Raw genomic sequence first — 12,860 nt, forward strand, 5'->3', positions numbered from 1 at the left:
CATCCTGCAACACAAGCAGGATTCACCACGGTGTGATGGGAGGGGACAATTGCTTTTCCAGGCCCCACTACCTCACCCCGACAGGGCTGCAGGAGCCATTGCTTGCTGGCTGCCTGCCAGGAGCCCTGCTCGGCTGGGGGGATCTGAGGAGGGGTGGGCGCAGCCCCCCGGTGGGCTTGCTCCCACGAAGGGGCCCTCTCCTTAGCAGAGCGGGTGCGCTGCTCTCCGGGCCCCCTTCCCCGTGCAGCGGGGCTGTGGAAGTGCGAAGCACCAGGTGGAAAAATCAATGAATGAATAAATTAAAAGCATCAAGAGGGGAGTGAAAGAAGAGACTCATCCCGCACGTGTGCGGGCCAGGAGTGGAGGGGCCCCCGGGGGTGGAGGGGTCCTGCGTGGCTCCGAGGATCCCCCCCTGGCTACCGCCACGGGGCTTGGCGCGGTGCCTGCAGCCCGGAGCCGGGCGGTGCGAGGGGCAGGGGGCTCTGCCCGGCAGCCGGTGCCCGCTTGGCCTGGCCCGGCTGGGCTGGGGATCTGATAAGGAGCCGGAGCTCCACCTCCCCGTGGTGGCGGCGAGAGGCGGAGGCAGCGGGGGGGGGCGGGGGGGAAGGGGCCGTGCCTGCGCTGCGCTTCCCTTGCACATCCTCACACACACCGAGGGACGGAGGCGGGCACGGACGGAGCTGCCCACCGGGGCTGCCGCCAGCCCTGCCGCCGCCGCTCCGCCGGAGGAACCGCAGCCCCGGCCCGGGGGAGGGGGGCGGTTCCCACGGGACAATTGTTTTTTGCCCCCCCCCTTTTTTTCTTTTTCTTTTTTTTTTTTTAATTGGGTTTTCATCCGTGAATAACGATCGAGAGGAGCCGGGGGGTTGGGGGGAGCCCGGTCCCGGTGGGGAGGAGGCGATGCAGACGCCGCTGGATCAGCGCGCAAAGGGCCGGCACGGAGCGCAGCGCTGTCCGCATCCAAGTAAGAGCTGCGGCAGGGCCGGGAGCCCGCAGCCGCGGAGAGCTGCGGAGCTGTGCGGAGCGGTGCGGGGTGGTGTGGGGTGCCCCGGGCGGGAGCCCGCCGTTGTGCGGGAGCTTGGGGCCGGGCGGCGGCGGGAGCGGCGCTGGCGAGCATCCTGCTGCCCTCCGCGCCGGGATGCGCGGGCGGCGGCACCGGGGGCGCGGGGCTCGCGGGCAGCAGCGGCCGGGCGGCTCCCGGTTACCGGTCTCGCCCGGCGCTGCCACTTGTTGTGCGGCGCGGGAGCGGAGCCAGCGCCGGCCCGGGCAGGGTGGGCGGCGTGGGGTGACTGTGGGTGCGCGGCTGTGTCGGGGGGAGCTCGTGTTTTTCAGCCCCCTCCGCTTCCCGTCGGGGGTGGCTCTGGGTGTGTGTGTCCTTTCCACCCCTGGGTGTGTGCGCCCGGGGCGGGTGCTCGGGGTGCGCGATGCGTGGGAGCGAGAGAAGTTGCGGGTGAGCTGGGAACCGGGGCGGGCGCTGGGTGCTGGGAGCGGGGCTGTGCCTGTGCGAGGGGCGCGGGGTGCGGAGGCCGGCAGGTGTGCGCGCCCCTGGCCGTCGCGGGGGTCCCTGCCTGTGCCTGTGCCGCCGGGCTGGGGGGCTGCGGGGGCGGTGTGCGTGTCGAGGAGCGGGCTGCGCTGGCGTGCGGGGAGCGAGGTGTGTGCTGGTGTGTGTTATGGGAGCGGTGTGTGTGTGTGTGCGAGTGTGTCAGCGGGATGTGCATGCCTGCGCCTTCGAAAATCTGTTTCCCTGCCTGTATGCGAGGCTGAGTGGGAAGCCGGGGCTGGGAGAGCGGCTCCCGCGTGTTTTCCACGGGTGTCTGCGTGTGTGTGTATATGTGTGTGTGCGTGTGTGTGTGCGCGGGGCTGGCAGGAGGGTCCGCGTTCATCCCCCGGCGCTCGCCGGGGAGCGGAGCGCTTTGCTGGGGCTTCGCCGGCTGCGGGAGCCTCAGCCCGGGCAGCCCCGCCAGGGGCCGGCAGCGAAGCCTCCTTTCCCCTTCCCGGGGAAGGTACCGGCGGGAAGCAGGGCGCTCCCCCGCACCCTGAGCGGCAGGGGGTCCCCTAGCCCCCCGCCCCTCCCCGAGCCCCCTCAGGGCCGCAGTCCCAGCCGGCTCCCTGCGGCCCTGCCCGGGTGCTTCAGGCCCGCGATTATTTTTGCCTTTCCCCCAACACCCCTCCTCCAGGTCGGGACGGTGGGTGGGACGGTGGCAGGAGGGGACAGGAGCCCACAGGATCCCGCAGGGGCTATGGGGGACCCCAGGGGTGGGAGGATGGGGGCTGCCACCCTTGGGAGGCTCTGACAGGTCTCTGCCTCGCTGGCTGCCAATTGGTAATGATGTGGAGAAGGAGGGAGGGCCCTGGGCTTCACCCTCTTTTCATCACTGTGCAGCTCTAAGAGATGATTTGGGGGTAAAGCTGTTCACAGGCAAGTGGGGTTCCTCATCACGGGGTGCTTCGGCTCGGGGCGCTTGGGCCCTGCCTGCATAAATGCAGAGCAGCCGCAGTGGCAGCCAGAGCCGAAGGAGACTGTGGGACTTGCCACAAAATGCCCGGGATTCAGCCCATCCGTGCCTTCTATGCAAGACTGAACATCAGGGGCCGCTTTTTGGACAATATGGTCCTTGATCTCAGCCCCTCGCACAGAGTGGAGCCATGATTAGCATTTGCTGCTTGCTCGGATGTTGCTCCAGCTCCGAGCATCAGAGTACAGCTTGGGCGGAGGGTGGTGGTGGGGGGGGGAGCGGATTAGTACTTGTGTGCTTAGTGCAGGGTTTGGATAGACTTGTAAGTGTGGCTCCGAGCCACGCAATCAGCCGTTGGGAGCAATAAAGAGGGTGGACTTTGGTGCCCGTTCCCGGAGTGGTGCTGCCTTCTGTGGAACCGGGCCAAGGGGCTGTGGGAATCACAGGGAGCACAGGCTTGTTCAAGCAGATGCTGAAATTCTTGGTGCTTTGTAACCTCTCTCATTAGAGCTTGGGTTGTTGGTTGGTTTTTTGGGTTTTTGTTTTGTTTTGTTTTTTTTTGGGGGGGGTGGCTGAATTCGGTAGGATTTTGCATGCCACTGTCCTCCGAGAGCTTCCCAGTCATGCATTAAGCAGCGTGACTAACGCCTCTCTCATGTGGTTCAGTCTCCCTCACACTCTCCCCGTAGGGAGAATTGTGTGTGCGGAGGAATAGTTGTTTTGGGAGGGGTTTTTATTTTTAAGTGCTCTGTGCTCTGCCAGCAGGTCGGAAAAAGGTGCCTGGCACCGGAGAAGAAAGTGTGGGATGGTCCTTAGATCCCATGGGAAAATAGTCTGATGCCTTGGACTGGCCCCTGGGAAGCCTGTCTCCTGCACAGACGTGCTTTTCCCTGGTGGTAGAGGCTTCCTCCTCTTCCTCCTCCTCACACCCAGCTCTGGGCTCTCATGTCTGCGCTGTGTCATTCACTGGTGCCAAGCAGGATCCCTTACTCCGGTGAACCCAAGGCCCCACCAGCAGTCCCTTGTGGGGTGGTGGTCCCACTCAGGTTCCCAGCCCATCTCTTCTTCCAGCCTCCCTGCTTTGGGAGTTTCCTTCACCTGCTGGAAAGGGACTTGGGTTCAGGCTCCAACCCCTTTTCTGGAGCAGAAAGCACTGTTTCTGGGCACCCTTGGGTGACTCCCTTCCTCCTCCAGCTGGCACAGGGCTCCTGACATTTCCGGCTCTGGGGCCCTCCCTCCTGGCTCAGTCAGGGCCATGTGAGGCATCGCACCTCGTTGAGACTTTCACCATTACCTGTGATCTTCCACCTCCCAACAAGGCTTAGTCAGGATGGCACTACGTCATCAGCAGTCATGGCCCAGCCTAGTGCAAACAGCCTTGTGCAAACAGTTTGCCAGTGAGTGCGGGTGCCTCTCCCAGCTGGGTCATCCTCTGGGAGCCCCTTCCCAGTGGCCGGGGCTCCTTCCTCTTCCCCTCGTCCTCACCACACAGCCATTTCCAAAGGGAGCACAGAGCAACGGGATGATGATGCTCAGTGTGGGTTTGGACACCCTGTGAAGGCTGGTGGACATGCGTGGGGGATCTGGTGTGAGTGCACACGCATGCAGCAGGCAAACACGTGTGTCACCCAGCCGGGGTGTGCACATGCACAAGGTGCAAGTACCCCTGCACAGGGTGACATCACACAGATGCACACCCGGCAGTGACAGGGGCATGCGCACATGCTCCCCCTGCACAGGCACACGCGTCACCCGGTGCACACACACGTGCGCTTGGTGCAGGAATGCAAACTTGTGTCTGGTGCACAGGCTCTCCTCGTGCAGGCACAGATGTGCTCCTCGCTGTGCGTGCATGCGTGTGGCACACCTGCACACACACAGGTATGCTTTCTCCTACAGATAAGCAGTCGTGCTCTGTTGTACATATAGCCATATGTTCGTAGTGTGCACACGGATATGCACGCACTCAGTGCAGACACACGCATGTGCACATACATGCGTTGCTGGGTTCTGCCTGTATTGATGCAGAGACGTGCTGTGTTTCTGCTCAACTTCTCACTTCCATCCTCAGCACCGTCCAGGGAGGGAACAAGTCTTGTTTGCCTCTTCCCTTCCTCCTGGGGATATGCATCTCGGAGGTATCTGCATGCAGCACCACTCTGGACAGTTATACATGCCCTCAGCATGAAGGATGCTTATGGAACAAGGGTCAGGCTAGGCTTCAGGACCATAGTTTCATCTCCTGAAACAGAGGTGTATTTTCACCTGCGGCAGGAGAGCTCCTTTCTTCCCTGCCACTGATGGGGCACTTGCCCATGGGCAAGCAGAGTGGAGGGACTGGGAGCTGCTGGCTTGCAGGAAGTGCCAGGGTAGATAGTGCAGGATGCTCCACTTGTTGAGGATCTGTAAAACGTCGGGGTAATGAGGAATTAGGCATTTGCTATGTGGCACCGTGGAGGGGAGATGGTGGAGGAGTGCCCTTCCGTCCCACAGGCTGGGTGCAGAGTATGGAGAGAGGGAGCGATGGGAGTGGTGAGAGAGGGTTGTGGCTGTGAGGCCATGGCAGATCCTTGTGGGTGTTGATTTTAGGGTACCCAGCCACTGGGCTTCCTGGGTGCCGGTGAGCTCGGCTGCACCCCTTCATGTTCATGGCTCAGCAGTAGCTGCAAGGGTGCACCTTGACCCTGGAGGAGGGTGTGTTCTCAGAGAAAGCTGGGGATAGGAAAGCTGGTGGCCGAGAAGAGCAACAGGCAGAGGCTCGGTGACAGGGCATGTGGCTTGACGCAGAAGCGGACAGTCTCTATGGGGCTGGCAGTGCGCCTGGCACTGCCTCTGCAGTGTGTGCGTACTGGGAGGAGGTTTCCAGTGGCTGGGTGCCTGCGGTACAGCGTGTGCAGTGTGTGTCTCTGCAATGCAGGGGGGCAGTACTTCTGTCACTGCCTCTGCAGCGGGTGGGGTGGACACTGGTGCTGGGTGGGCAGCGCGGGGCTGTCCCTGCAGGCAGGGTGGGCACCCAGTGTGTGTGTGCAGTGTCCCAGTTTGGAGTGGTAGGGAATGGTGGAACAGTGTGTCTGCAGTGAGTGAAGGGAACAGTATTTGCTGGTGCAGGGTGTGGGGTTGCCTAGTGACTGCAGCAGAGGGGAGATGCTGTGCCTACCATTGCAGTGTTGCTGGGGCTGTGCAGTGCCGCTGCTCTGCGGGGAGGCACGGGGTCTGCCCTGCGGGGTCTGCCTGCAGTGCAGTGCAAGGTGGGCGGTGAGTCAGTGTCCCTCTAACACGGAGCTGGGCAGTACCCCTCTGTCTGAGAGGGGCACAGGGGGATGGCAGTGCCCCGCATGCAGTGCAGGCTGGATGGTGCACGGGGCTTCAGCATCCCTGCAGTGCTGGATGGGTGGTGCCTTCGTATCTCGCAGTGGGAGGCTGGCAGTGCTGCTGTGTCGGCAGTGCAGGGCGGGCAGTGCTGCTCTGTCCCTGTAATGGCAGTGCCCTGTGTCCCTGCAGTGATTGGATGGGTGTTACTCCGGCAGCACAGGCAGTGCTCTGAATCCCTGCACTGATGGATGGGACGTAGCTCTGTATCCTGGCAGTGCCCCATGTCCCTGCAGTCCTGGATGGGTGGCATCCCTGCGCTGCCTTGTGTTCCTGCAGGGCTGGGTGGGTGGCAGCCCTGTATCCCTGCAGAGCAGGCAGAGCCCCTGCCCCCCTTTTGGTGCTCCTGTTTCTGCAGTGCTGGCAGATGCATGCAGTGCCTCTGTGTCCCTGCCGTGCGTGGCAGGCAGTGCCCCTGCAGTGCGTGACACACAATGCTCCTGTGTTTCTGTGGTGAGAAGCTGTCTCTGAGCCTGGCTGGCTCCCATTGGGTTGCTGACAGCAGGCTGCGTGCAGTCCACCCTGTTAGTGTGCCTCCTTGGGTCTAATTACAGTTTGCGTGGTGACAAAGAGGGTGGACAGTGGCAGGAGTGGCTTCCTGCAAGTGAGAGGAAGCCAGGGCCGAGGTTTCAATGACTGGGTTGCTCACTCAAGCAGAGCGTTGCAGGCACTTTGCAAGCTGGGACTGGTCCTCCTGGGCACTTGCTTGTGGAGGCTGCCAGGAGACCACGGCTGGGGCCAGTTCTGTCAGGTGAGCCCCTGAAGCCCCATCCCTTTGGGGGGCTGCTTTGGGACCATGTGCAGCCCTGCATGGCACAGGGGATGGACCAAAAAGGATGCACCAGGGAAGTGGGCTGGAGCAGAGTGGGCCTGGGGGCCTGGGGCTGCCTAACCTCCAGTGTCTGTGTCTCCTTGCAGCTCCCCTGCAGCGCAGGATGAAACAGCTGGCATCCTGCATGGGCCTGTGGCTCCTCTTGCAGCTCCCTGCCCTGGTCTCTGGGACGCGTGTGGTCTACAAAGTGCAGGAGGAGCAACCTCCCAACACCCTCATAGGGAGCCTGGCCTCTGACTATGGCTTCCCAGATGTGGGGCACCTCTACAAGCTGGAGGTGGGGGCCCCGTACCTACGTGTGGACGGCAAAACTGGGGACATCTACACCACAGAGACCTCCATTGACCGGGAGAGCTTGCGTGAGTGCCAGCACCTCCTGCCTGGAGAGCCCTGCTTCCTGGAGTTTGAAGTGTCCATCACTGACCTGATCTTGAACAGCAGCCCGCGCCTGCTTGAGGGTCAGATAGAGGTGCTTGATATCAATGACAACACCCCCAACTTTGCCTCGCCTGTTCTCACCCTCTCCATCCCTGAAAACACCAACATTGGGGCACTCTTCCCCATCCCCTTAGCCATGGACCGGGACTCAGGCCCCAATGGTGTTGCCTCCTATGAGCTGACGGCTGGTCCGGAGGCACAGGAGCTCTTTGGACTGCAGGTGGCGGAGGATCAGGATGAGAAGCAGCCGCAACTGATTGTCATGGGGAACCTGGACCGGGAGCAGTGGGACTCCTATGATCTGACCATCAAGGTGCAGGATGGAGGCAACCCGCCACGGGCAAGCAGCGCCCTGCTTCGCATCACCATCCTGGACATGAACGACAATGCACCTAAGTTCGAGAAGGCTCTGTATGAAGCGGAGCTCTCTGAAAACAGCCCTGTGGGGCACTCTGTCCTTCAGGTGAGTGTGTGGGCTTTCTTCTCCTCCCCATCTCTCTTACCTGGCTGCAACAGGGACAACGGGGGAGCATTTATACGGCCACTTGCCACAGTTCCTCAAGGGAGGAGTGAGCCCAGAAGGGTTGCAAGGCATAGGACCCCACAGTGTCACCTGGGGCCAGCAGGCAGGCAGGTCCCAGGGACATCACATCTGCTAAAACAATGTTGGAAAGGATAGGTGGGAAGGTGCAGCCAGATCAGGGACTGCAGGACATGACTGTGGGGTGGCAGCAGGGCTGGCGGGTACATGGGAGCAAGGCTCTGGGTTATGGAGAGGGCGGGGACCCGAGGTCCACGGGGAGTCTGGCTTCATGCCAGGCCAGTCTCAATGCTGCCCGCAGACAAGACATAGACCCTTTCATAAGTTGCATTCCCTTGGCCGCTCCATGGAAACTCAGGCTTGCACAGGAGATGGGGGGCAGGCAGCATCCCTGCTGCCTGTCTAGGGGGGGCTGCCCATGACTCTGGGGGTGCCTTGGTGTCTGCAGGGGCCAGGGGCTCTGCCCCATCTTGGGCAGCAGTGCAAACTGGCCCGCAGAGCCCAAGGGGATGGATCTTGGTGGATTTGGCTTGGAGGGGGCATTGAGATGATAGTAGCCGACATCTGTTTATCTGCAGCTGCCATCTTAATAAGCGGTGCGCAGCCAGCTCTCATCTGCTTGCTAATTCTGATGTGAAATTTTTAAGAATTCATTTTTCACTGTTAAAAGAATGGAAGTTGGAAGCAGATAAGGGAGCTGCATGGCCGGGAGGAGAATGGGCTGAGACGCCGATGCTGCCATTGCTCAGCTTTTATCTTTCAGGGGGAAAATGACTTCCGCCTTTTTTGTGAGTGGAGGTAAAAGGTGGAATTTACATTTAACAACTTTCGTTCTCCATCCAAATCTGCTGAGCAAGATAACGGCGGAGCAGCAAATGGTGCAGAGAAGAGGCTGCTCGGAGAGCCGATTAGGGAGGCAAATGTTAGACAAACCTCATCTTCTTTAGAAAGCAAATAATAGGCATAGAGGCAGGTTTATGTGAATGAAGAACTCCTCATGGGTGGGCAGGGATGGCTGGTGCTGTGCAGAGCTTAGGCAGCCCTGGTCCCCGCTTGGATGCATCCCTGAATGCTGGGATGGAGCTGCTGCAGCTCCACAAATCCTCAGCTCCCACCTCCTCATCCTCACCTCGGCCAAGGAGCTGCTGCAACTTCTCTTTGGGGAGGGTTTTGTGGAGCAGGAACAGCCAGAGGCTTCCCTCCCTGCTGCTGCCTGGGTCGCAGCGGCAAGTGTTCCTGGAGGATTCCCTGCGTGCCGGAGCTGGCCGGGACAGGAGTGGGGCCAACCGGCCCAGCCAGTTTTGCTGGAAGAGCAAAGAAAAGCCTCTGTGCCAGAGGGCCGCTCCCAGCTGCTCTGCTGGTCTCAGGCTCTTTGCCCCATAGTCTTGGCCCCAGAAGAGGAAATCCTGGTTTTTCCCCCCAAGCTGTACCCAGAGGAGTCTATGATGGGCAGCGTGGCAGTTTGTGGAGGGGCTCTCGCTGCCTTGCCCTCCTGCTCACCATTTCTCCCTCCATCCCACAGGTGAAAGCCAACGACTCAGACCAGGGTGCCAACGCTGAAATTGAGTACTCCTTCCACCAAGCCTCAGACATGGTGCGTCGACTGCTGCGCCTGGACCGCGCCACGGGGCTCATCACCGTGCAGGGGCCCATTGACCGTGAGGACGTCAACATCCTCAAGTTCTCTGTCATGGCCAAAGACAAGGGGGCCAACCCCAAGAGCGCCCGTACCCAGGTGGTGGTCACCATCAAGGACATGAATGACAATGCACCCTCCATAGAGATCCGGGGCATTGGGCTTGTCACCCACCAGGATGGCATGGCAAACATCTCGGAGGATGTGCCAGTAGAGACAGCAGTGGCTCTGGTGCAGGTGTCCGACCGAGATGAAGGTGAAAATGCTGTGGTGACGTGTGTGGTGGCTGGTGACGTCCCATTCCAGCTGCGGCAGGCTAGTGAAACAGGGAGTGACAGCAAGAAGAAATACTTCCTACAGACCACCACGCCACTGGACTACGAGTCAGTGAAGGACTACACTATTGAGATTGTAGCAGTGGACTCGGGGAACCCGCCCCTCTCCAGCACCAACTCTTTGAAGGTGCAGGTGGTGGACGTGAATGACAACGCTCCTGTCTTCAGCCAGAGCTTCACCGAGGTGGCATTCCCTGAGAACAATGAGCCTGATGACCTGGTGATGGAGGTGAGTGCCAGCGACGCTGACAGTGGCTCCAATGCCAAGCTAGTTTACTCCCTGGTGACAGACCCCTCCTCCAAGGGCTCCTTCACCATTGACCCTGACTCTGGGGAGATCCGGGTGAAGGCAGTGCTGGACCGAGAGCAGCGGGAGCGCTATGAGTTTTTGGTGGTGGCGGCAGACAAGGGCAGCCCCAGCCTCAAGGGCACAGCATCTGTGGCCATCAACGTCATGGACAGGAATGACAATGACCCCAAGTTCATGCTGAGTGGCTACAACTTCTCAGTGATGGAGAACATGCCACCCCTCAGCCCTGTGGGCATGGTGACGGTGATCGATGCTGACAAAGGAGAAAACGCCCGCATTCAGCTGTCAGTGGAACAAGACAATGGGGATTTTGTCATCCAAAATGGCACTGGCACCATCCTCTCCAGCATCTCTTTTGACCGGGAGCAGCAGAGCACATACACTTTCCGACTCAAGGCAGTAGATGGTGGGGATCCTCCCAGGTCTGCCTATGTGGGGGTGACCATCAACGTCTTGGATGAGAATGATAATGCTCCCTTCATCACTTCACCCTCCAATGCTACCTACAAACACATCCTGCCCCACACCAGCCCTGGCCAGCAGGTGAGCAAGGTCAAGGCGGAGGACATTGACTCTGGTGTCAATGCAGAGCTGACCTACAGCATCACAGGAGGCAACCCCTTCGAGCTCTTCCAGATCTCCCCGCACAGTGGAGACATCACCCTGGAGAAGGAGATCCTGCGCAAGCACCATGGCCTGCACCGCTTGGTAGTGCGTGTCAATGACAAGGGCAAGCCTTCACGTCACGGCACAGCACTGGTGCACTTCTATGTCAATGAGACACTGGCCAACCGCACACTGCTGGACACACTGGTGGGGCACAGCCTGGACACACCGCTTGACATAGACATTGCCGGAGACCCCGAATATGAGCGCAGCAAGCAGCGAAGCAACATCCTCTTTGGAGTCATCGCTGGCATTGTGGCCGTCACCCTGGTCATCGTGCTGGTCGTCCTGGTGCGCTACTGCCGGCAGCGGGAGGCCAAGAGCGGCTACCAGGCAGGCAAGAAGGAGACCAAGGACCTGTATGCACCCAAGCAGGCCAGCAAGAGCGGTAAGAGCAAGAGCAAGGTGAAGAAGAGCAAGTCTCCGAAGCCGCCCAAGCCCACGGAGGATGAGGAGGAGACGGGGCTGCAGAAATCACTCAAGTTCAACCTCATGAATGACTCTGTCAGCGACAGCCCCCGAATCCACCTGCCCCTCAACTACCCGCCGGGCAGCCCAGACCTGGGTCGCCACTACCGCTCCAACTCACCACTGCCCTCCATCCAGCTGCAGCCTCAGTCGCCCTCTGCCTCCAAGAAGCACCAAGTGGTGCAGGACCTGCCAGCCACTAACACCTTTGTTGGCACCGGGGACAACAACTCAACGGGCTCCGAGCAGTACTCGGACTACAGCTACCGCACCAATCCCCAGAAATACACCAATAAGCAGGTAGGAGAGCTCATCCTGAGGCCGGCAGCGGCCCCCCCCCTGCACCGGGGAGCCATCTGGACAGAGGTGTGGGAGTGAGCGTGGACTGGCCCCCAGCCCTGCATGTGTGACCTGGGGGCTGGCAGAGGACTGCCCCGGAGCTGAGCCACGGAGCCTGGTTGTGGGGTGGGGAGGGGATGGGATGGGGGTTGGGGGGAGACCAAAAACTGTTGGAGCCCTTGTCAGAGCGCCCGGGGCTGGGTCCTGGTGGCGCTGCCTGGGTGATGGTGATGCGAAGGGCGCTGCATGCGTGTGCCTCTGCATGTGGAGCTCCGGGGAGGGAATCCCACCCGCCTGGGTCCCTTTTGGGGACTGGCTTTAAGAGCACTGAGGAGGAGGGCAATGCCCACCCTCCCATCCATCCCTCTACTTTGTGGGGAGGAGAGACTGGTGCAGCTCCTGGTGCAGCTCTGGGCAGCTAGTATCCAGCAAAGGTCCTAGCCTTGCTGTTGCCAGCCCAGCTCTCCTGGTGCTCACCATCCCTGTGCAAAGCTGCCTGAAAAGGAGTTTTGCACTCACTGTGGCTGCCCATGCAGGTGGAGCTGGGTGGAGGAGCAAAGCTCTGCCTTTTCCCAGGCTCAGACTCTGGCTTCCCCCAGGCTTGGGCCCTCTGCCATAGCCAGCACGGTGGAAACTGGGCTTCCCTTAGCGTAAGCATCAGGCCCAGAGCTGCAGGAGCCATGCTGCAGCCACTGTGGAGAGGGAGAGCGGATCCCAGTGGCCGGGGCGCTTCCCCCAGGTGGCATGGGACCGGCTGTGAGCCGGGGCTGGGGCTGGGTTCTCATGCTCGGGCTGGAGGAGCGGGGCACTGGGGTCTCTGCTGCGTGCTGTGGTCAGGTCACTGCTCGTGGTCTAGCTGGGGGTTTCTGCTGTGCGCAGGGCAAGGCAGAGGCAGGTCTTGGCTGTGGACTGGGAAGGGCTGCTCGCTAGTGTGCACTGGAGCTTGGAGGTGTCCCAGGAGGTTGTGGGATGAGCCCAGAGCTTGCAGGACCCTCTTTCCTTCGGCTGTCTGGCCAGTTAGCTTGCACCATGTTTCTGCTTTGGCGCCTGTCGGGTCTATCCTTAACTAGCTAGGGAGGGAGAGGGGGGACAAGTGCCTGTGGCTTTGCCTTCTTCCTGGGGCCCCATGGGTAAGGACCACCGACTTCCGCACCGTGCTGTACCCTCTGCGCCCTGTGGAGACCCCTGCTCCCTTCTTTGTATCCCAGTGAGCGGCAGGCTGGGCTCCTGCCGTGGGGCTGGGCTCAGCTGCCCTGTTGGATTTGACTTCAATAAAGTTTTCTATTTTTGACCAGTTGTGCCTTATTTTCCCTGATGCCCCTGAAGATGCTCTTGCTCCCAGCAATTCCCAGGCATATTTTCGACGTCCTTGGCCATTGGAGCACCCAGGTCCTGCAGCAGCCAGAAGCGATGCTCACACGGGCCAGCCATCTCCACAAGCCCTCCACTGTGCCCCAGCGTGGCCAGTCC

The 12,860-nt window shown here is 60.8% G+C and overlaps 1 protein-coding gene across 2 annotated transcripts in view; it reads left to right on the forward strand.

Annotated features, from left to right (window-relative positions):
• The first annotated feature begins 298 nt into the window (after positions 1–298).
• PCDH1 (protocadherin 1) overlaps positions 299–12,860 on the forward strand; it is a 56,605-nt gene continuing 44,043 nt past the window's right edge. For both annotated transcript variants that reach the window (XM_080399457.1, XM_080399458.1), the window contains exons 1-3: positions 299–964; positions 6,744–7,558; positions 9,159–11,351. In XM_080399457.1, coding sequence (XP_080255583.1) covers positions 901–964; positions 6,744–7,558; positions 9,159–11,351 — 3,072 coding nt within the window. In that variant the 5' untranslated portion in view covers positions 299–900. The remainder of the gene's footprint in view (positions 965–6,743; positions 7,559–9,158; positions 11,352–12,860) is intronic.

The sequence above is a fragment of the Falco punctatus genome (assembly GCF_963210335.1).
Source record: "Falco punctatus genome assembly, chromosome: 8".
Taxonomy (NCBI): domain Eukaryota; kingdom Metazoa; phylum Chordata; class Aves; order Falconiformes; family Falconidae; genus Falco; species Falco punctatus.